General features: G+C 42.6%; 1 protein-coding gene across 4 annotated transcripts in view; it reads left to right on the forward strand.

The window, feature by feature from the left end:
- The window catches only part of LOC122556483 (glutamate receptor 1), a 208,569-nt gene extending 186,792 nt beyond the window's left edge, over positions 1-21,777 (forward strand). Inside the window, exons 14-16 of one of the 4 annotated variants that reach the window (XM_043703159.2) lie at positions 9,689-9,803; positions 17,031-17,165; positions 21,077-21,777. In XM_043703159.2, the coding sequence (XP_043559094.1) occupies positions 9,689-9,803; positions 17,031-17,165; positions 21,077-21,244 (418 nt within the window). In that variant the 3' untranslated portion in view covers positions 21,245-21,777. Of the gene's footprint in view, positions 1-9,688; positions 9,804-13,023; positions 13,139-17,030; positions 17,166-21,076 lie in introns of all 4 variants that reach the window. The other 3 variants (XM_043703161.2, XM_043703160.2, XM_043703162.2) reach the window with 3 other exon arrangements.
- Positions 21,778-21,963: the final 186 nt, after the last annotated feature.

Here is a 21,963-nt window from a genome sequence, read left to right on the forward strand (position 1 = left end):
ACAAACTCACTAATTCTGTAACACTGGGAACAAACTCACTAATACAGTAACACTGGGAATAAACTGACTAATACCGTAACACTGGGAACAAACTCACGAATAATTTGGCACTGGGAACAAACTCACTAATACAGCAACACTGAGACCAAACTCACTAATACAGTAACACTGGGAACAAACTCATTAATACAGCAACACTGGGAACAAACTCACTAATACTGTAACACTGGGAACAAACTCACTTATACAGCAACACTAGGAAAAAACTCACTAATACAGTAACACTTGGGACAAACTCCCGAACACTGTAACACTGGGAACAATCTCACTAATACTATAACCCTGGGAACAAACTCACTGATACAGAAACACTGGGAATCAACTCACTAATACAGTAACACTGTGAACAAACTCACTAATACAGTAACACTGGAAATAAATTCACTAATACTGTAACACTGGGAACAAACTCACTGATACAGTAACACTGGCAACAAACTCACTAATACAGTAACATTGGGAACAAACTCACTAATAATTTGGCACTGGGAACAAACTCACTGATACAGTAACACTGGGAACAAACTCACTAATACAGCAACACTGAGACCAAACTCACTAATACAGTAACACTGGGAACAAACTCATTAATCCAGCAACACTGGGAACAAACTCACTAATACTGTAACATTGGGAACAAACCCATTAATCAGGAAACACTGGGAACAAACTCACTAATACTGTAACACTGGGAAAAAAACTCACTAATACAGTAACACTGGAAATAAACTCATGAATACAGTAACACTGGGAACAAACTCACTAATACTGTAACACTGGGAACAAACTCACTAATACAGTAACACTGGAAATAAACTCACGAATACAGTAACACTGCGAACATTTTCACTGATACAGTAACACTGGGAACAAACTCACTAATACAGCAACACTGGGAACAAATCACTAAGACAGTAACACATGGAACAAACTCACTAATACAGTAACATTGGGAACAAACTCACTAATAGAGCAACACTAGGAAAAAACTCACTAATACATTAACACTGGCAAAAAAACTCATTGGTACATTAACACTTGGAACAATATCACGAACACTGTAACACTGGGAACAGTCTCACTAATACTATAACCCTGGGAATGAATACAGTAACATTGGGAACGAAATCACTAATACCTCACCACTGGGAATAAACCCACCGATACAGTATTACTGGGAACAACCTCACTGATACAGCAACACTGGGAACAAACTCACTGATACAGCAACACTGCGAACACACTCACTTATACAGTAACAATGGAAATAAACTCACTAATACAGCAACACTGTGAACAAACTCACTGATACTGTAACACTGGGAACAAACTCACTAATACAGTAACACTGGAAATAAACTCACTAATACAGTAACACTGGAAACAAACTCATTAATACACGAAACTTGGAACAAACTCACTAATTCAGTAATATTGGGAATGAATTCACTAATACAGCACCACTGGGAACAAACTCATTAATACAGTAACACTTGGAACAAACTCACTAATTCTGTAACACTGGGAACAAACTCACTAATACAGTAACACTGGAAATAAACTCACTAATACCGTAACACTGGGAACAAACTCACTGATAGCGTAACACTGCGAACAAATTCACTGATACAGTAACACTGGGAACAACTTCACTAATACAGCAACACTGGGAACAAATCACTAAGACAGTAACACTTGGAACAAACTCACTAATACAGTAACACTGGCAACAAACTCACTAATACAGTAACACTGGGAAAAAACTCACTAATACAGCAACTCAGGGAAAAAACTCACTAAGAAAGTAACACTTGGAACAGACTCACTAATACAGCAACACAGGGAACAGACTCACTAATACTGTAACACAGGAAACAAACTCACCGATACAATAAATCTGGGAACAAACTCACTGATACAGCAACACTGGGAACCAACTCGCTAATACTGTAACACTGGGAACAAACTCACTAATACTGTGACACTGGGAACAAACTCACTAATACAGCAACACTGGGAACCAACTCGCTAATACTGTAACACTGGGAACAAACTCACTAATACAGTAACACTGGGAATAAACTCACTGATACAGCAACACTGGGAAGCAACTCGCTAATACTGTAACACTGGGAACAAACTCACTAATACAGAAACACTGGAAACAAACTCATTAATACAGTAACACTGGGAATAAACTCACTGATACAGCAACACTGGGAATAACCTCACTAATACTATAACCCTGGGAACAACCTCACTGATACAGAAACACTGGAAACAAACTCATTAATACAGTAACACTGGAAACAAACTCACTGATACAGTAACACTGCGAACAAACTCACTAATACAGCAACACTGGCAACAAAATCACTAATACGGTAACACTTGGAACAAACTCACTAATACAGCAACACTGGGAACAAACTCATTAATACAGTAAAACTTGGAACAAACTCACTAATACAGTAATATTGGGAACGAAATCACTAATACAGCACCACTGGGAACAAACTCATTACTACAGTAACACTTGGAACAAACTCACTAATACAGTAACACTGGGAACAACCTCACTAATACAGCAACACTGCGAACAAACTCATTAATACAGTAACACTGGGAACAAAATCACTAATACAGCAACACTGGGAACAATCTCACTAATACAGTAACTCTGGGAACAACCACACTAACACTGTAACACTGGGAACAAACTCACTGATACATTAACACTTGGAACCATCTCACTGGCATTGTAACACTGGGAACAAACTCACTAATACAGCAACACTGGGAACAAACTCACTGATACTGAAACATTGGGAACAAACTCACTAATAATGTAGCACTGGGAACAAACTCACTAATACAGCAACACTGGGAACAAACTCACTAATACAGTAACACTGGGAACAAACCCACTAATACTGTAACACTGGGAACAAACTCACTGATAGCGTAAAGCTGCGAACAAATTCACTAAGAAAGTAATACTTGGAACAAACTCACTAATACAGTAACACTCTGAATGAAATCTCTAATGCAGCAACACTGGGAACAAAATCTCTGATACAGTAACACTGGGGACAAACTCACTAATACAGTAACACTGGGAACAAACTCAATAATACAGCAAGACTGGGATCAAACTCACTAATACTGTAACACTGGGAACAAACTCACTAATACAATAACACTGGGAACAACCTCACTAATACTGTAACACTGGGAACAAACTCACTGATACAGCAACACTGGGAACAAACTCACTGATACAGTAACACTGGAAAAAAACGCACTAATACAGTAACAGTGGGAACAAACTCACTAATACAGCAACACTGAACAAACTCACTAATACAGCAACACTGGGAACAAACTCATTAATACAGTAACACTTGGAACAAACTCACTAATACAGTAATATTGGGAACGAAATCACTAATACAGCACCACTGGGAACAAACTCATTACTACAGTAACACTTGGAACAAACTCACTAATACAGTAACACTGGGAACAAACTCATTACTACAGTAACACTTGGAACAAACTCACTAATACAGTAACACTGGGAACAACCTCACTAATACAGCAACACTGTGAACAAACTCACTAATATTGTAACACTGGGAACAAACTCACTGATACAGTAATGCTGGGAACAAACCCACTGATACAGCAACACTGCGAACAAACTCACTGGAAATAAACTCACTGATACAACAACACTGCGAACAAACTCACTGGAAATAAACTCACTAATACAGTAACACTGGGAACAAAATCACTAATACAGCAACACTGTGAACAAACTCACTGATATTGTAACACTGGGAACAAACCCACTGATACAGTAACACTGGGAACAAAATCACTAATACTATAACACTGGGAACAAACTCACTAATACTATAACCCTGGGAACAAACTCACTGATACAGAAACACTGGGAACAAACTCACTAATACAGCAACATTGGGAAAAAACTCATTAATACAGCAACACTGTGAACAAACTCACTAATATTGTAACACTGGGAACAAACTCACTGATACAGTAATGCTGGGAACAAACTCACTGATACAGCAACACTGCGAACAAACTCACTGGAAATAAACTCACTAATACAGTAACACTGGGAACAAAATCACTAATACAGTAACACTGGGAACAAAATCACTAATACAGCAACACTGTGAACAAACTCACTGATATTGTAACAGTGGGAACAAACCCACTGATACACTAACACTGGGAACAAAATCACTAATACTGTAACACTGGGAACAACCTCACGAATACTATAACCCTGGGAACAAACTCACTGATACAGAAACACTGGGAACAAACTCACTAATACAGCAACATTGGGAAAAAAATCATTAATACAGTAACACTTGGAACAAACTCACTGATACATTAGCACTTGGAACAAACTCACTGATACAGTAACACTGGGTACAAACTCATTAATACAGTAACACTAGGAACAAACTCATTAATACAGTAACATTGGGAACCGACTCATTAATACAGTAACACTTGGAACAAACTCACTAATACAGCAACGCTAGGAACAGACTCATTAATACAGTAACACTTGGAACAAACTCACTAATATAGTAACACTGGGAACAAACTATCTGATACAGCAACACTGGGAACAAACTCATTAATACAGTAACACTGGGAACAACCCAACTGATACAGTAACACTGGGAACAAACTCATTGATACAGTAATACTGGGGATAAACTCACTAATACAGCAACACTGGGAACAAACTCATTAATACAGTAACACTTGGAACAAACTCACTAATACAGTAACATTGGGAACAAAATCACTAATACAGCACCACTGGGAACAAACTCACTAATACTGTAACACTGGGAACAAACTCACTGATACAGTAACACTGCGAACAAACTCACAAATACAGCAACATTGGGAACAAACTCATTAATACAGTAACTATTGGAACAAACTCACTGATACATTAGCACTTGGAACAAACTCACTGATACAGTAACACTGGGAACAAACTCATTAATACAGTAACACTGGGAACAGACTCATTAATACAGTACCCCTTGGAACAAACTCACGAATACAGCAACGCTGGGAACAGACTCATTAATACAGTAACATTTGGAACAAACTCACTAATACAGCAACACTGGAAACAAACCCACTAATACTGTAACACTGGGAACAAACTCACTAATACAGTAACACTGGAAATAAACTCACTAATACTGTAACACTGGGAACAAACTCACTGATTCAGTAACACTTGGAACAATCTCACTAATACTGTAACACTGGGAACAAACTCACTAATACAGTAACACTGGGAACGCAATCACTAATACAGCAACACTGGGAATATACTCAGTATTAGTGTAACACTAGGAACAAACTCACTAATACTGTAACACTGGGAACTCAATCACTAATACAGCAACACTGGGAACAAACTCAATAATGATCTAACACTGTGAACAATCTCAGTGTATCACTGCAAACTAATACCTGATCGCTTAACACTGGGAATTGACACTCCAATAGATTAACATTATTAAGTGGAAAAGTAACTGAGAACATTACAACACAGCAAATTCACTTCACATTATTGTTAACTGCCCCAGCTATGGAGTCATACTAGCACAGTCATACAGCTAACTAACATCTGAGATGTTTGACTGATGGATTTGTTAATGAGAACCTATGAGCTGGAATCTGTGTGACTATGCATGAGATTAGTTTCTTTCTGAAAGTATTATTGATTTTCATACCTAATCTCTTTCGTTTTCTTTCTGATTAACTCCTCAGTGAACCTCCTATCTGGACAATGTCCTAGTTTGGAAAAAAGTCAATTTGTTTAGAAAGTTTGGGTAATAATGCAATTAATTGTTAAGATCTGCCTCGATGTTCTAAATAGAAAGATAGACATGAAGGTCCAGCTATCACCTGTCCTACTTTCCTTGCCCAGTTGCATCTTGCCGTATCCTTTCAACCCTATCATGTTTGTCCTATAGTGCCCAGCTCTACCTTAGTCGGCCCTGCTCAATCCCACCAGCTCTGCCCTGCCCTGCCCTGCATTATCTTCCCTGCACTGCTGTTTCCTTCCCTATCCCACCAGCCCTGCTCTTCCCCATCAGCCCTGCCCTATCTGCCCTGCCCTGCCACCCTGTCCTTTGTTCCTGAAGAAGGGTTATACCCAAAATGTCAACTTCTCCACCTCCTGATGCTCCCTGACTTGCTGTGTTCTTCCACATGTCTACTTGGGATTCCAGCTTCTGCAGTTTTTTTGTCTCTTGCCCTGCCGTATCTGCCAGCCCTGTCTTGCTTTGATCTGCTCTGTCAGCCCTACTGCTCTTGTGCTGACAGCTGTGTGAATTGATAGTATTTCCTGAAACCCATCTTCTTGAACAAAGAACAAGGCTGAGAAGTATGTTGCTCCATGACAAACAACTGGAACATTCCATCGATATTTTGATAGGATCGCTGCCATTTTACAAAATGCATCATCTTTGATCAATATTCAGCACTCCTTTAACCATTACTGTGAAAACTCTAGACTCCAGCAGAATATTGCCATGCCTGTATTGACTGTCAGCCTGTTGGAGAAATGACAGGGACCATTCAGCCCACTCTGACTGTACTTTGTGATTCCTATACAACCCTTTCCTCTTGCTCCCCATCTCTTTATGCCATTGAACCAAGCACCCTTGCATCTCCCACACTGGTTTCAGCCCTGACGGGACAGATATTGTGTTTGAAGAAAGTTGCTTAATAATTTCAGCTCATCGGCTGTAGACATTCTGCTGCCCTTATTACATCTCAGGGTAAGCTGCAGACCAGAAGAGTCAGAGACCAGCAAACTGACAAATGTTTTTATTGGTGTAGTGGTAATGATACTGGGATAGCAATCCACAGACCCCAGCTCATGTCCTAGAGATCAAGGTTTGAATCCTCCAATGACATTTGAATTCAATAACAATATGCAATTAAAAATCTAATGATGACCACAAAACCATCGTCAATTAAGGAAATCTGCACTCCTTACCTAAGTCTGGTCTACACATTACTCCAGACCCACAGTTCTCTGAAAGACCCTACCCAGGTCAAAGGACAATTAGGGATGGACAATAAACACTGACCTAGCAAGTGAACCCACATCCCATGAATGAACATTTTTGAAAAATGTTAACAAAATACTGCATTCACTAGAAATCTAACATAAAAGCTCAAAATGCTGAGAGGGTCAGGCAGTCCCGATGGCAAGCAATACAGAGTTAATGTTCAGCTCTAATATCTTCCACTTCTGACAAACAATCATTGAGCAAAACATTTTGCCCCTCCACAGAAGATGCCAGGCTCACTGATGGTCACCCGGCATTTTCTGTCATTAGATCACAGAACAGTGCAGCACAAAAACGGGCCGTTCGGCCCATGATATTGTGCTGAACATGACGCCAAATTAAACTAATCACTACTGCCTGCCCATGGTCCATATCCCTCCATTCCTTGCACATTCAGGTCCTTATCGAAAAGTCCCTGAAATGCCCCTATCATATCTGTTATTAAAGCTTCTTTTGCCTCTTCATTTTTGCTGCTCAATACAATACCTCAGAGCTGGTGGGGGGAATCTCAGTTAACCTTGCTTACTAACCTCACAGTGACGGCTGGTCATCAGCAGCTGTATTCCCAGATTAGAGAGTTTGGGAGAATGATTTCTGTTCAAGGACTTGCCCTGATTCCAGGGGAGCAGCTCTATTGCTCTGTCTCCATCCCAATTCGACATTCCTGCACCTTGTCTCCATTTGCACCACAGATCTCTCAGCCCAGTGTCATTCCAACCCTTCCTGTGACATCCTCTCCCAGTGAAACGCTTTCCAACGCTGCCCCCCACCCCCAACCAATTCAAATTGATAATCCTGACTGGCTTATCTATAAGTAAGCAGCCTTCTGAAGCTGGATTCTTCCTCAGTTCAGTCCTTCGTTTGACAGCTCCTTATTTTGCTTGAGGTAGTGAACAGCATAGGGGTGTCTAATTGGGATTTAAAGGCAGTTGGGTTATGTTGCCCATCGAATGGATGCTGAACTGTGAGCTGCCTGCAGAGAGTTCTCATTAATCAACTCAATGCTTTCCAGAGCTGCGACTCAGTGGCTTGCACTCTCACCTTTACTCTTGAAGGTTGTCCCACTGCACATGCATTAAAACCAGCACATGTGTGCTCATGAACAATTAGGAAAGGGTAATAATTCCTGAGATGGAAATGTGTTGCTGGAAAAGCGCAGCAGGTCAGGCAGCATCTAGGGAACAGGAGAATCGACGTTTCGGGCATTAGCCCTTCTTCAGCCCGGTAATAATTCCTGGCCATGCAAGTGATGACCATCAATAAAATACTGAACTGGTACTTTGCTGTCACAGATGCCATTTTTTAGACAAATGCTTAACCATTGTCCTCTCTGCCAGATGTCATGGCCCTATTTCAAAACAGAGCAGCGGAGTCATCCTCCGTGTCTTGAGCAACCTTCGTCCCTTGATCAACATCATTAAAAACAGACGGTTCAGCCAATCCCACATTGCTGTTTTTGGGAACTTTCTATGGTCAAATGGTCTACATATTTTCTGCATTACAATTTTTAAAAATGTACGTCCTTGACTAAAAAACCTTGGATGTCCTGAGGTTATGAAAGTTGCTATAAAAATGCTTTTTTTTCCTCTTACTAATGTATTTTCAACATCCGTGCCACTATCTTGATGAAGGTTCTGGTATTTTCCCAAACTCTCAGTGCAGGGCATAGAAGTTGTTGAAAGGTCATTGTCAACACATTAGGTCTCCCACTTGCCAATGCCTCCTCCCCCCAATCCTCCAGTATCCCAATTTCCATCCTACTCCCCCCTGAGTCCTATGTCTGATTTCCTTCACCTTGAAAGAAAGAACGAAGTCCATAGATACATCAGGCGAGGGTGGGAATGGAGGTGGATGTTGGTGCTTTTTGCAGCCGTATTCATTCACTCCAAGGTGTGTCCCAGGAATTCACTGGACAGGTGGCAAGCTTGCTGCCAAGTGTAGGGTGCTGTGTAAAGGTGACACCAGCATGGATTGGCTGCAACATCAGGCCATGAGCCTGGGGAGACTGGAACTCAAGCGTGAAGCGGAAATGCTCTGAGCGTCTGAAGATACATTTTGTGCACTAAAAGGGGGTCACTGGGTTCACTGCGGCAGAAGGCGGTAAATGAGAAGCTGAAAGAAGAAAAGCATTTGGGTAAAGTCTCGGCTTCCCTAGAGGAGCATGGTCTGGGATACATTGGCTTTACCAGCTTGTCATTGTTAGAGGCATCTTTCCAACTTTCAGTATTGGCTTTGTGAATGCCCGGGGTGCACACTTAACTTTACCTCAACTACTTGGATTTGATTTGATTTATTATTGTCACATGTACCTAAGTACAGTGAGAAGTTTTGCCACTCCTCCTTGTCTCCCTGTGAATGGTTTGACCTGTTAAGTCACTTTAGGTCTGTGTAAATGAATGACTCCAATTCTGACTGCTGGTTTCTTTTTTTATTTTGCTCACAAACTGATGAGTATGTTTTATCGTTTCAAGAAATCCCGTAAACCTGGCAGTTCTTAAACTGAACGAGCAGGGACTCTTGGACAAATTGAAAAACAAATGGTGGTACGACAAGGGGGAGTGCGGCAGTGGAGGCAGTGACTCCAAGGTCAGATTCAGTGTGGAACACTAGTGGGTAAAGAATGAAAATGACTGCGTAACCAGCAAACTCAACCAGCCACCTGGGCCTCAGCAGTGGGAAGGAAATTGACCCCCATCATAGTCATCTCACACTTGTTATCAAAACGTCTGGAGAGGTGCCACCATTTACACAACTGCAATGTCCTTCTCAACATCATTCTGTATGTCTGTTTTGGTTTTCCTTTGTGTGTCTCCATCTCAGTGATGACTGGGCATCTCTTGGTTTGCAGATCTCCATATTGCTTCAGGTTTTTGGGGTGGACAGTACATCCTGGAGAGGTACAACCTGTGCCAGAGACAGGGGAGGGGATGAGATCCCATTCATGGACAGGGAGAGGGGTTACTGTGCCACTCAAGAATGATGGAGAGATGGAAGTGTTATAGTTGCAGTCATGGAAAGGAGAAGAGGTATAGTCCCAGTCAGGGACAGGGGAGAGGCTAGAGGCTGGCCCTGTCAGGCACAAGATTTTTTCGGAAGAGGTTCATTGTCCCAGACAAGGACAGGGAAGGGACATGGTCTGTGCCAAGCTTCAGAGAGGGGCACAGTCCCAGTCAGAAATGAGGTTGGGGTAGTAGTCCCAGTCAGGAATGAGGGACGGTTACGGTCCCTGTCACTGATGGGGGATGGAGTATAGTCGCTGTCAGGGATGGGATACAGTCCCAGTCAGGAATGAGGGAGGGGTTATGGTTCCAGTCATTGTTGAGGGAGGATTACAATCCCAGTAACGGATAGGGAATAGGGTACAGTCCCAATCAGGGATGGGGGTTGGGGTACAAACCCAAATCATGGATGTGGAATGGGTTATAGTTCCAGTCAGGGATGGGGGATGGGTCAATCCCTGTTGGAGTTTGGCTGTTGGTGATACAGTACTAGTCAGGGATGGGGTCCTCAGAAGTTGAACATGTTTGGATTTGATAACTGGAGTTTTCTGATTTTTCACAATTCCTATTGTTCCACCCAAAAATACTACAAAGATCAAACCTGTGGCACCCGGATTTGTCCTGATGTAGAATAAACTGATTCACCAAGAAATTCAATTTGTCCCACAGCCAGATTAGCTTTCAGAAAATGAGCAGGGGTGGGGACAGCTAAAAATCCCTCATGTTACCTATCTACCTGGGGACCAGATCAGGTATGACCTCAAGAAGAGTCATATCGATCTCGAAATATGAACTCTGGTTCTCTTTCCACATACGTTGCCAGAATGGCTAGGTTTCTCCAGCTTTCTCTGGGTTTGTTTCAGCTGCCACTGGAACTGACTGAACAGTATATGACCATGGGCTGGCTCATTGAGAACTGACCAAGACCTCAATGGAACTTGGCCAGGAGATGTCTGAGCAGAGGATTGGTTAGCTAACAGAAAGCAGTCATAAATGGGTTACTTTAAGGTTGGCAAGTTATAATGAGTAGAGTGCCCCAGGAATCTACAGTTGCAAAATTTGTGGATTATACGGAGTTAGGTCAGAGAGTAAATGGTGATAAGCCCAAAGGGACACTGCAATGGGCTATATATAAGTTAAGGTGTCTGGGCAAAATCTTATAGCAGATAGTCAAGCAGAATTATAAAGCTGTATACTATTTGAATGGAGTGAGACTACAGTACTTTGTGGTATAGAGGGATCTGGGTATCCTGGTTCTAGAAAGCACAATAAATTTGTATATAGTTACGAGTGATTAGGAAAGCAAATCAGATGTTATTAAGAGATGGACAATAAAAGATGGTGAATTTTACAGCAACTATCCAACATCTTGGCAAGACCACATCTGGAGTTTTGTCTATTGTTTGGCCTAAGAAAGGATAACTTCATTTAGGAGCAGATCAGAGAAGGCTCACTTGACCAATTCTTGGGTAGAAGGTATTACTTTATGAGAAAAGGTCTAAGGTTGGGTGTGTATAGAAGAATAAAAGATGAAATATTTCAGATCCTGATAGTGTGAATGCTGCCAGGATGTTTCGAATAATGGAAGGGGCTAGATCTTGGGGACGCAGTTTTGAGAAAGGGATCTCCTTTAAGATAGAAATGAGCCGAATGTATTTTTTCTCTCAGAACATCTTGGTCAGTGGAATCACAAGGTGGGGTCAGTGAATATTCTGAGGCAGAAGCAGATAGGTTCTGACTAACAAGGAAGTGAGAAGGTTTTGTGGTGGGCATGAAAATGGATCTGAGACTGCAATCAGATCAGACATGACTGGCAGAGCAGGGTCAAGGAGCTGACTGGCCTACATCCTGCTCCTAATCCGTATGACTGAGACCTGACTAGGAGAATCCAAAGGACATGGCCTTCCTCCTCTAAGGAACTAACCTCAAGCTTCAGGGGAAGTCTCCAACCTGTCCCCTTGCTTCCTGTCCAGAATTGGTGGCGTGTCCAGTAGGTAGGATATAACTAACTATACCCCTGCAGTTAAACGCCCTCAACCCTTCTTTTGGGGAACAGCATGTGAATTTCTCATTGATAACCTTGTTTCTCATTGCTAACCTTATCTCCCAAAGCCACCCAAGTCCTAAACTCAGGGGTGCACTGTCAGAATCACTTGTTGGCCCAGGGTTATAGATCATCAGGGACATGGAGGAATGTTGAGTTGAGGTTAAAATCAGATGAGTCTTGACATTATTGAATGGTAGAGCAGGCTGAAAGTGCCAAATGGCCTCCCCTTGTTAATATGTTTGTATGTAACTGTGAAAGCATCAAGAGAGGACTTGACCTCGACAGGAGCACTCAGCCATCAGTTCTTGTACTAACCAATGTCTCAATTGTCTGACTGTTCTTGAGTTTTGAACTCTGACCCTACATTCTGTCTCAATCTGCATTGTATGAAAGAACAAATTACCAACTTCCACCCCTTTTAAAGCCAAGTGGAATGTAAGTGCCTTTACCCCAGACTCTGAGCTTTCCAATGTCTGTTGTGTTCATGTGGCCTGATATTTCCCTCTCGCCACCCAGGTGAGGATCTACATCTGACTTTATCTCCCAAGCTTCACCTGGAGCTAGTTGCTGCTGGTTACGCAAAGCGATAGGTGTTTGCACATCTCGCTGGGTGGAGTGTGTAAAGTAGGAGGAGCTTGGTCACCCAGCCAAATGGAGCACTGAGTACCTATCACTTGGAATTGTGAATCAGTAATGTATTTTGTCATGGATAACATAAAATAACATTGATAATGTTATTTATGTTATGTTTCACGTGAAGAAATCGAGTAAACCTTGCAGTATTGAAACTCAGTGAGCAAGGCATCTTAGACAAGCTGAAAAACAAATGGTGGTACGATAAAGGTGAATGTGGAAGCAAGGACTCCAGCAGTAAGGTTAGTCGCCGCACGTAATGCACGTAACGCATGCTAACTTGAGGGGAATCCACTAATAAAGCACAGAACCCACGCTCACATGGGTCTGAGCCAGTCAGCATAGGAACGAACTGGGAGAATACCTTTACAAATTCAGAGACGGAAAATTCACACGGCCACTACCTAACATGAGACAGAATTATCACCATCCCTCTATAGGGCCCAACACAAAATTTAACAAATACAGGCCAGTCCACCAGAAGCCATGCCAGTCTTTATACCCCACCCCACCCCCCCATACACACACACACACACACATATACACACACAAGCCTCCTCCACTTCAACTAACCCCGACAACACATACGCCTACAAAATTGAAATGCCGTGGATGCTGGGAATCTAAGTTAAAAACCGAACATGAAGCTCATCATTTCACCTAGAAGCAGAGATAGTAACCCTTGTCAGAGCTCTGAATTTTTACCACTGTTTCTCTCCAAGCCTTGTCCTGCTGAGTGTTTCCAGCTCTCTCTGGTTTCATTTTACATCTTTCCATTTCTTTTTCACTCTGGAACATAATCCACCTTTTCCTTAAAGGCTATTCAACCCAGCAGCACCACATGGCACCAAGTTCCACGTTCTCACCGTTCTGCATGAAAATGTTTCTAGTGAATTCTCTTTTGGATTGATCACTGCCTTATTTAAAATCCCTAGTTTTGGTTTTCTCCAAAAGTGGGAACATCTTCTTTACAACGACTGTATGAAACCTTTTCACAATCGGGAAGTCAAGAGAAAAAAGCCCCAGCCATTTCAATCACTCCTGATTGTTCTGTTGAGTGACACATTTTCCTATTTACAAGGCACTGTCACTGTTTGAGCTCCTGGAAGGGATTTGATTATATTGTGAATTACACATTATTCAATTTCTGCCCCTTGCAGTGAAGCTGCACTGTCTCCCATCGCTCCGCATGCTCTCACTTTGGTTCTTCCTGCTCAATTGTTCATTCCTGATTTTGTCTCCAACTAATCTTCAGAATTATTTGTGTAAATTAGCCAGGTTCAGTGCTACTACATGGCACAATCTATGCATCCATTTCTTGCACTCTCTGTGGTTTTGAATACCTGCATTCCAACGTGAGCTTTTCATCTTTATTATTAATGTCAAGTCCCTGCTCCCAAACAGCTTTGTAGTTTATTACAGATAATCTATATGTATGGAAACCCTAGAAGATTATACCCAGCTTAGACTCGAGTAATAGAGCTGTACAGCACGAAAACAGACCTTTTGGTCCAACTTGCCCATACCAACTAGTCCAGAGAAAATACCCCCAGCCTATTCAGCGTCTCCCTATAGCTCACTCATCCCAGCCTGGCAACATTTATGATAAGAGGGTTTGATTTTTCTGTAATAGTTTCAGTACTATCTCTTTATGCCGACTGAGTGGATTGTTAATCATTTCTCTCTCTCTTTATTCTTTTTTAAATTAGTTGAGTTCCATTTGCCAGCATTTGGCCCATATCCCTCTGAACCCCTCTTATTCATATACCCATCTGGATGCCTTTTAAATGTTGTAATTTTACCAGACACCACCACTTCCTGTGGCAGCTCATTCCATACATGCATCACCTTCTGCATGAAACACTTGTCACTTAGGTCCCTTTTAAATCATTCCCCCTCACCTTAAATCTGTGCCCTTTAGTTTTGGACTCCCCTACCCTAGGGAAAAGATCTTGACTATTCACCCTATCCTTGCTCCTCATAATTTTATAAACTTTTTAAGGCCAACACTCAGACTCCAACTCTCCAGAGAAAATAGCCCCAGCCTATTCAGCCTCTCCCTATAGCTCACCCCTCCCAGCCTGGCAACACCTCTGATAAGAGGGTTTGGTTTTTCTGTAATAGTTTCAGTACTATCTCTTTTTGTACTGACTGGGTGGATTGTTAATCATTTCTCTCTCTCTTTCTTCTTTTCTCTGCCTTTCTCTCCCTACACTGTCCTCGTCTTCAGACACAGTCTCTCTCAACTGGCACCATTCTCGTGACTCTGATCTTGAAATCCCTTCTCAGAGTTTAGACGCAGTTATTACAGCTTCAGCTCAGGAGCATTTGAGTCTGGAGATTTGATCCTCTAGCACAGTCTAACTACCTCTGTGGTTGGTCACCAATATATCACTGTCACCACCTTAAACGGAATCTACCCTGTCATCTCTCACTGTCTAAGCTAGAATTGTTGAGCTAGCCTGAACTCTTGCAAGATTCAAAGGGGTGTTCACTTCCAAGAAGTCCGTTAAAATGATACCTGCCTGGTTGCATCTGACCTTTTCTCTCACTGCTTGATTTAAAAATCCACCAGCTGCAAGAGGTAACCAGTGGCCAATCAGGAAGGGTTGTGTTCCCCAGAGGGTCCAAAACTTTAAGAAAGGGAAAGGGCATACACTGGACAATTTATGTCTACCTGCTAAGTTTGGACCCTCTGCGGTACTGCACAATGGGTGGTTGTTCACCCTCTATCTGTGGGTGGCACGGTGGTTTAGTGGTTAGCACTGCTGCCTCACAGTGCCAGGGACCCAGGTTCGATTCCCACCTCGAGCAACTGTCTGTGTGGAGTTTGCGCATTCTCCCTGTGTCTGTGTGGGTTTCCTCCGGGTGCTCCAGTATCCTCCCACAGTCCAAAGATGTGTAGGTCAGGTGAATTGTCCATGGTAAATTGCCCATAGTATTAGGTGCATTTGTCAGGGATAAATGTAGGGAAATGGGTCTGGGTGGGTTGCTCTTCCGAGATTCAGTGCGGACTTGTTGGGCCGAAGGGCCTGTTTCCACACTGTATGGAATCTAATCTATCCACTGTTGAGTTTTCACAAATCCTAGGGCTCTCAGCCACCCATAATCCTGAATCTCCACAGACATATTGAGGATCCAACACATTGTCAGTAACCAGTGAGCTGCCCAGTTTGATGACTTGGCTTTTTTTATAATTTTAATTAATTTTCCAGGAGGTACAGTGTCCAGAAAGGCTCTGATTAGGATTTAATGTGTGTTCATTGGTTTAAGTGCCCCATTCAGGTTGATCTTTAAAGCTCACTTGGACTTGTCCACCCTCAGGCACCTTCTACAGGTGTAAGAGTACAGATCAAAAATATGCACATGAATTGGTGTTAACAATTAAATGAAACAGGCAGTAGTGTGACTCTGAGCTATTTTACTGTATAAAATATTTTACCCCTCACGTAGATGTCAGTCAGTGCTCTGTGCAGCTTGGTGAACTTCATCTTCACTTGCGTTCATTGATTCTTTTTTCTATACAATGAATTGATTTTTTTAACAGACTGAGTAGTGGGCTTTACAGCCCCTGCACTCAATACCCTCACACTCAGTTCTCTGAAGCATTCCCCCCTCCCCCTCACTGCCCTAAGTCTCCCATATCCAACTCCTAAAGACTCTACTTAGAACACTGCAGTCCCCACACTCAGACCTCACCAGTACCCCACATTCAGCCCCCTTCAGTCCACATACTCAATACAAAGTGACACTTCATGGGAATATTTGTGTCAAATTTCCCCAATATTTCAGAATGTGCCCATAGTAAAATCAGTGAGACCAGTGGCCATCAGAAAGCAAGTTAGTGATTGATACTTGAGTGTGCTGAATTTGTATTGTTGATGAACTGTACAGCATTGGCTCGAGTTTGGCTTTCTGCCAGCGTGTAAAACAGGTCAACCTCTTTGGCTTCTCTTTCCAGTTTTATTGCCATTTCCTGCACGGCCCAACTCTTTCCCTACTGCAGACTCACTGTCACCTGGTTCACATTGTGACTCAAAGCCAAGTTCAACCCATGACTCAATTTATGATCATCTTCCAAAGTTTGTAATGAACCTGTTCTGAGTACATTTGTCCTTTCCTTCATTCATTCAGGACAAGACAAGTGCGCTGAGTCTCAGCAACGTAGCAGGGGTTTTCTACATCCTGATTGGTGGACTTGGATTGGCAATGCTCGTGGCACTAGTGGAATTTTGTTACAAGTCAAGAACCGAAGCAACACGAATGAAGGTGACAAATCATTGCCGGGCTTGTCAGAGATTGATTAGCTCCATGGGTTAATTTATTTAAATATGTAAAACACTTTGGCTTGGATTTTCCACTTGCCAGACAGTCATTTCTCTGGAGTAAATGGGAATTATATATAGGCACCCTGTGGAATCCCCATCAAAGTAGACTCCAAAGGAAAAGCCCAGGAAATTGAAGGTTCCACTAGTGAAATACTTTACACCTGGAACCCTTTGAAAGCCTCCAGTTAAATCGGAGACTTCAAGAAGTTCCAACGAATGTTTTTGGGCGGCATAGTGGCTCAGTGATTAGCACTGCTGCCTCACAGCACCAGGGACCTGGGTTCAATTCCCACCTCAGGCGACTGTCTGTGTGGAGTTTGCACATTCTCCCCGTGTCAGCATGGGTTCCCTCTGGGTGCTCCAGTTTCCTCCCACAATCCAAAGATGTGCAGGTTAGGTGAATTGGCCATGTTAAATTGTCCATAGTGTTAGGTGCATAAGTAAGAGGTAAACATAGGGTAGGAGAATGGATCTAGGTGGATTACACTTTGGAGGGTCAATGTAGACTTGTTGGGCTGAATGGCCTGTTTCCACACTGTAGGGAATCTATTTGAAACTAAGTAGTAATTGCTCGGGGAATGTTAGACAACTAAATACATTGTAACTCCTGAGTCGCTATTAAACTAAAATAGCTTAAACCCATAGTTAACCAAAACACCCCTAACAACAGCTCACATAAAGGCAAGTATTGCGGATGCTGTCAGTCTGTAACAAACACAGAGAATGCTGGACAAATGTAGCATATGTACAGAAAGAAACTGACTTAACGTTTTGAGTCCAGTGTTACTCTTTCTCAGAACCCCTTCCCTAGTTTGCCTACACCCCCAGACTCTGACCAGACTTATCCAGAAACTACCCACTCCAGTCCAGCGTAACTGCATTCATCACCCATCCATCTACCCTGAACCCCCACAAGCCAATAGCTCTTCACTCACCCTGAATCTTCCTGAAGAAGGGCTTATGCCCGAAACGTCGATTCTCCTGTTCCTTGGATGCTGCCTGACCTGCTGCGCTTTTCCAGCAACACATTTTCAGCTCTGATCTCCAGCATCTGCAGCCCTCACTTTCTCTCTCTGAATCTGACCCTCCTTCATTCAGTCCATCCTGACACCCCTTCCCCTGCCACCAGAGTAGACACAGGGCGAAAGTGGGTACTACAGATGCTGGAGATCAGAATCAAGATTAGAGTGGTGCTGGAAGAGCACAGCATGTCAGGCAGCATCCGAGGAGCAGGAAAATCGATGTTTCAGTCAAAAGCCGTTCATCAGGAATGAGGGCTTTTCTGATGAAGGGCTTTTGCCTGAAACATCGATTTTCTTGCTCCTCGGATGCTGCCTGACCTGCCAGAGTAGACAAACCTAGCCCCCACTTTGGATCTGACCCCCCCCCCCCAAGACCTGACTACCCCTTCACCACTCTGGTGCCCTCTCCTGCTTCACCCACACCAGATCCAACCTAGCCCACAACTTCACCCCTTCTGGAACTGGCCACCCTTCACCAACTCTGGTACAAATAGACGTGACAAGGGTTTATGACGTAGTGAACAAGGGGTAAGGTGGGGATGACTTAATGAGGGAATAAGATGAGAGGGGAAACAATCAGGTGAGACAGAGAGGAATGAAGGCTGTGACTGGATGATCTGAGGAAAGAATAGGGAAATGGCGTGGGATGGAGAGTGCTCGAGACGAGGATGAGGAAAGGAATGGGAGCACATAAGTTGGAATACAGGAGTGAAGGACAGAGTGGAGGTCAATGTGAAGTTTTGGACAAGAAATATGGGCATTGGTGGATATTGGGCAGATGGGCATCTGAAGGAGGGAGTATGTCAGTTATTGCCATATTGTCCCTGCTAGCTTTTCAGGGCATCTAGCCAGTCTCTCATTTCCAACATCAAGGCTTGGAATCATAGAATCCCTACCCATCAGCCCATTGAGTCCATACCAACCCTTTAAAGAGCATCCCATCCAGACCCTATAACCCCATGTTTACTGTGGCTAACCTACCTAACCTACACATCCCTGTACTTTATGGGCAACGTAGCATAACCAGTCCACTTAATCTGTACATCTTTGGACTGTGGGAGGAAACCAGAGCACCCAGAGGAAACCCACAAGGAGAATGTGCAAACTCCGCACAGTCACCTGAGGCTGGGATTGAACCTGGGTCCCTGACACTGTGAGGCAGCCGTGCAAACCGCTGAGCCACCGTTCTGCCTTGTCATTCTGGAACTCTGTGCCTGGCATTAGACCCTCTTCATGATATCAAATACCTCAACCAGCTGTAACTGGGCTCATAACTTACCCAATCTCTGCCCTCTAATAAATTGGAATTTGTCTGCTAATAAGGAGCTCCAAAGTCAACTGATGTGGAATTGGAACCAACAAGCACATTGATTCAAAGCTTGCTGATAACTGCCATTTCCATGGCAACGCAGATGGATCTAAGCTCCTCATTTAGGCTGCGCATTGGATACAACGCAGGGTGTAAAGATGAAGTATACATCTAGGCACATGGCCTAAGCTCACAGGTGGCCCTTTACCCAGAAAAAAAAATTCTATTCACTGTGAGTTTACTAAATATAATCTTTATAAAAGCTTCTGTAAAGAATAAATTACAGTGAATGTCCTCCATGTCTACAGGGAGCTCAATGACAATTAGTAAGGCTCAATCATATCATGGGGAGCAGTATTCTCAGGAGCCCAGAGTTCATCTGGTTCTGATTCTCTGCATTTGATTTATAATTGATCCTCGTTTACCAGACAGCTGTCTCCTTCTGTCACAGAAAGTGCCTAATCTTCTCCCTGGGCACTCATTCCAATTACCTCTAATTATATTTCCGTAGGTTTCATTAAATCTGGTTTTAATCTGTCTGATGCATGGGTGGATGGAGCTGTGTTTCTCATACGAAAGCATTCCAGATACTGTGGTGAATATATCATGTTCACTACTTGTGGCATGTGTTTTTGTTTTTTTTAATCAGGAATTCAACCAATTCTTCCAGCAGTCTCTCTCCTGTTGTAACCTCTGGGTCCATTCACCATAAACGTACTCCGCATTCAAAGAAACAAACTCATCGTCTTCAGGAGTCATCCCCTCCCCTTATCCCAGTAACTCAACCTCCAATCCCCAGAAACCTAACTGGATATTGCTCAATCCCCATCCCATTTCCAAGTTTTTTATTGAGTACTAAAATGCAGGCGGTTTCATTGGAGTCTACACACAGCAGAGTTTGACTTCATATGTCAGTACAGTGTAGGATTGTATAAATAGTGTATTGAATAGATTCAGAGATTTTGAGGGGTACTGGGGGAGATGTGATGCAAAGGGTTAACATTAAGCATGTAATAGAACAGTCTACTTCACCAGAGGTGTAAGATCCCATGACAAACGATAACTAGAACTACAGGGAGATGGTTCTAGATAGATTCTAATCAAACTGTTCAGAGATGTTATTACACACCTCTAGAGCAGGTGGGCCTTGAACCCAGGTTTTTTGATCCAGAGGAGGGACACTACACTGCATATAGAAGACTTGTGTAACATACAATCATAGAAATGCATACCATGGAAACAGACCCTTCTTATACATAGTTGGAAGATGATGGTCAATAAAAGGTAATGTTTGCTAACAGCCTAGCCTCCAGCAGTCTCCATCGTCCCCAATCCTGTATGTATTACAAGAGAAGAATTGCAGATGGCAAAATTAGACAAAAACGCTTTATGGTTCAATCATGTGTTTTACCTTCAAATCAATTTAATGGTAATCATATAGTGTTCATATCTTCATGATAATCTTGAATTCTTAGCTATTGGTTCCATTATCTTATCCGGTATCTGCTCCCTTCTCCTTAGCAGCTTTCGATAAGTGAAGCGATGAGAGCCACGGACAGGGTCCCATCACAGGGAGGCACTGGTGAGAACGGGCGGATTGTAACCCACGATTACAGCAAGTCCATGCAAACCTTACCCCGCATGAGCCACACAAGCGGAATGAGTCTCGGCGCAACTGGGATCTCATAACCTCAGAAAGTGACACAAGCAAACCCAGGAATGGCTTAGTGAACTGAACAAACAAGTTATGGGGACTTTTTAATAACAATCTTCATTTAAGGAAATCTAACAAAAAATTGTTGCAAAATATTGTAAAGCTGCAATAATTGGGAGGAGGACTCTGAGAGTAAGATCTGTATCAAACTATTCCGCGTGGGAACAGAACTGTGTCTGTTCATCTTCGGTGGACCATTTGTTTCTAGTTGGTGTTTAGTATTTCTGACAGGAATCACAATCTTGCATTAACTGCTGTGAATAACTGAGTTAGTCACAGAGACGTTTGGTCCAACCGATTGCTAATCTGCTTCCAACACAGCCTCCAACTCTCACAGAATTCATCAATACTCTCATGCATTTGCTCCGGTTGTAGAATATTCAATACCGAGAAACAAAGGATAGGGAGCTAATGACTAAACACAAACAAATCAGGATAAAATGCTGGAGAAAAGAAACTGGGAAGTGAGGGGCGGAATATAGTAAAATGAAGAAATGAAATGTTGGAGCCAGGAGGGAGGGATGTTAGTGATATTGTGTGGATCAAGGTCTTGATTTAACTCAAGGTAACAGATAATTATAAAATGTCAAGAAAATGAGTGTCCTGCCTTTGAAATATTAAACACAGCTTCTTAAGGTCATTGTTTACTTCAAGCAATTTTGCTGAATATTATTTCGAGTCACCTTAAAGAGAC

Source organism: Chiloscyllium plagiosum, unplaced genomic scaffold (genome assembly GCF_037043375.1).
Source record: "Chiloscyllium plagiosum isolate Xiang-an unplaced genomic scaffold, Cpla_swu_hap1 HiC_scaffold_16, whole genome shotgun sequence".
Classification (NCBI taxonomy): domain Eukaryota; kingdom Metazoa; phylum Chordata; class Chondrichthyes; order Orectolobiformes; family Hemiscylliidae; genus Chiloscyllium; species Chiloscyllium plagiosum.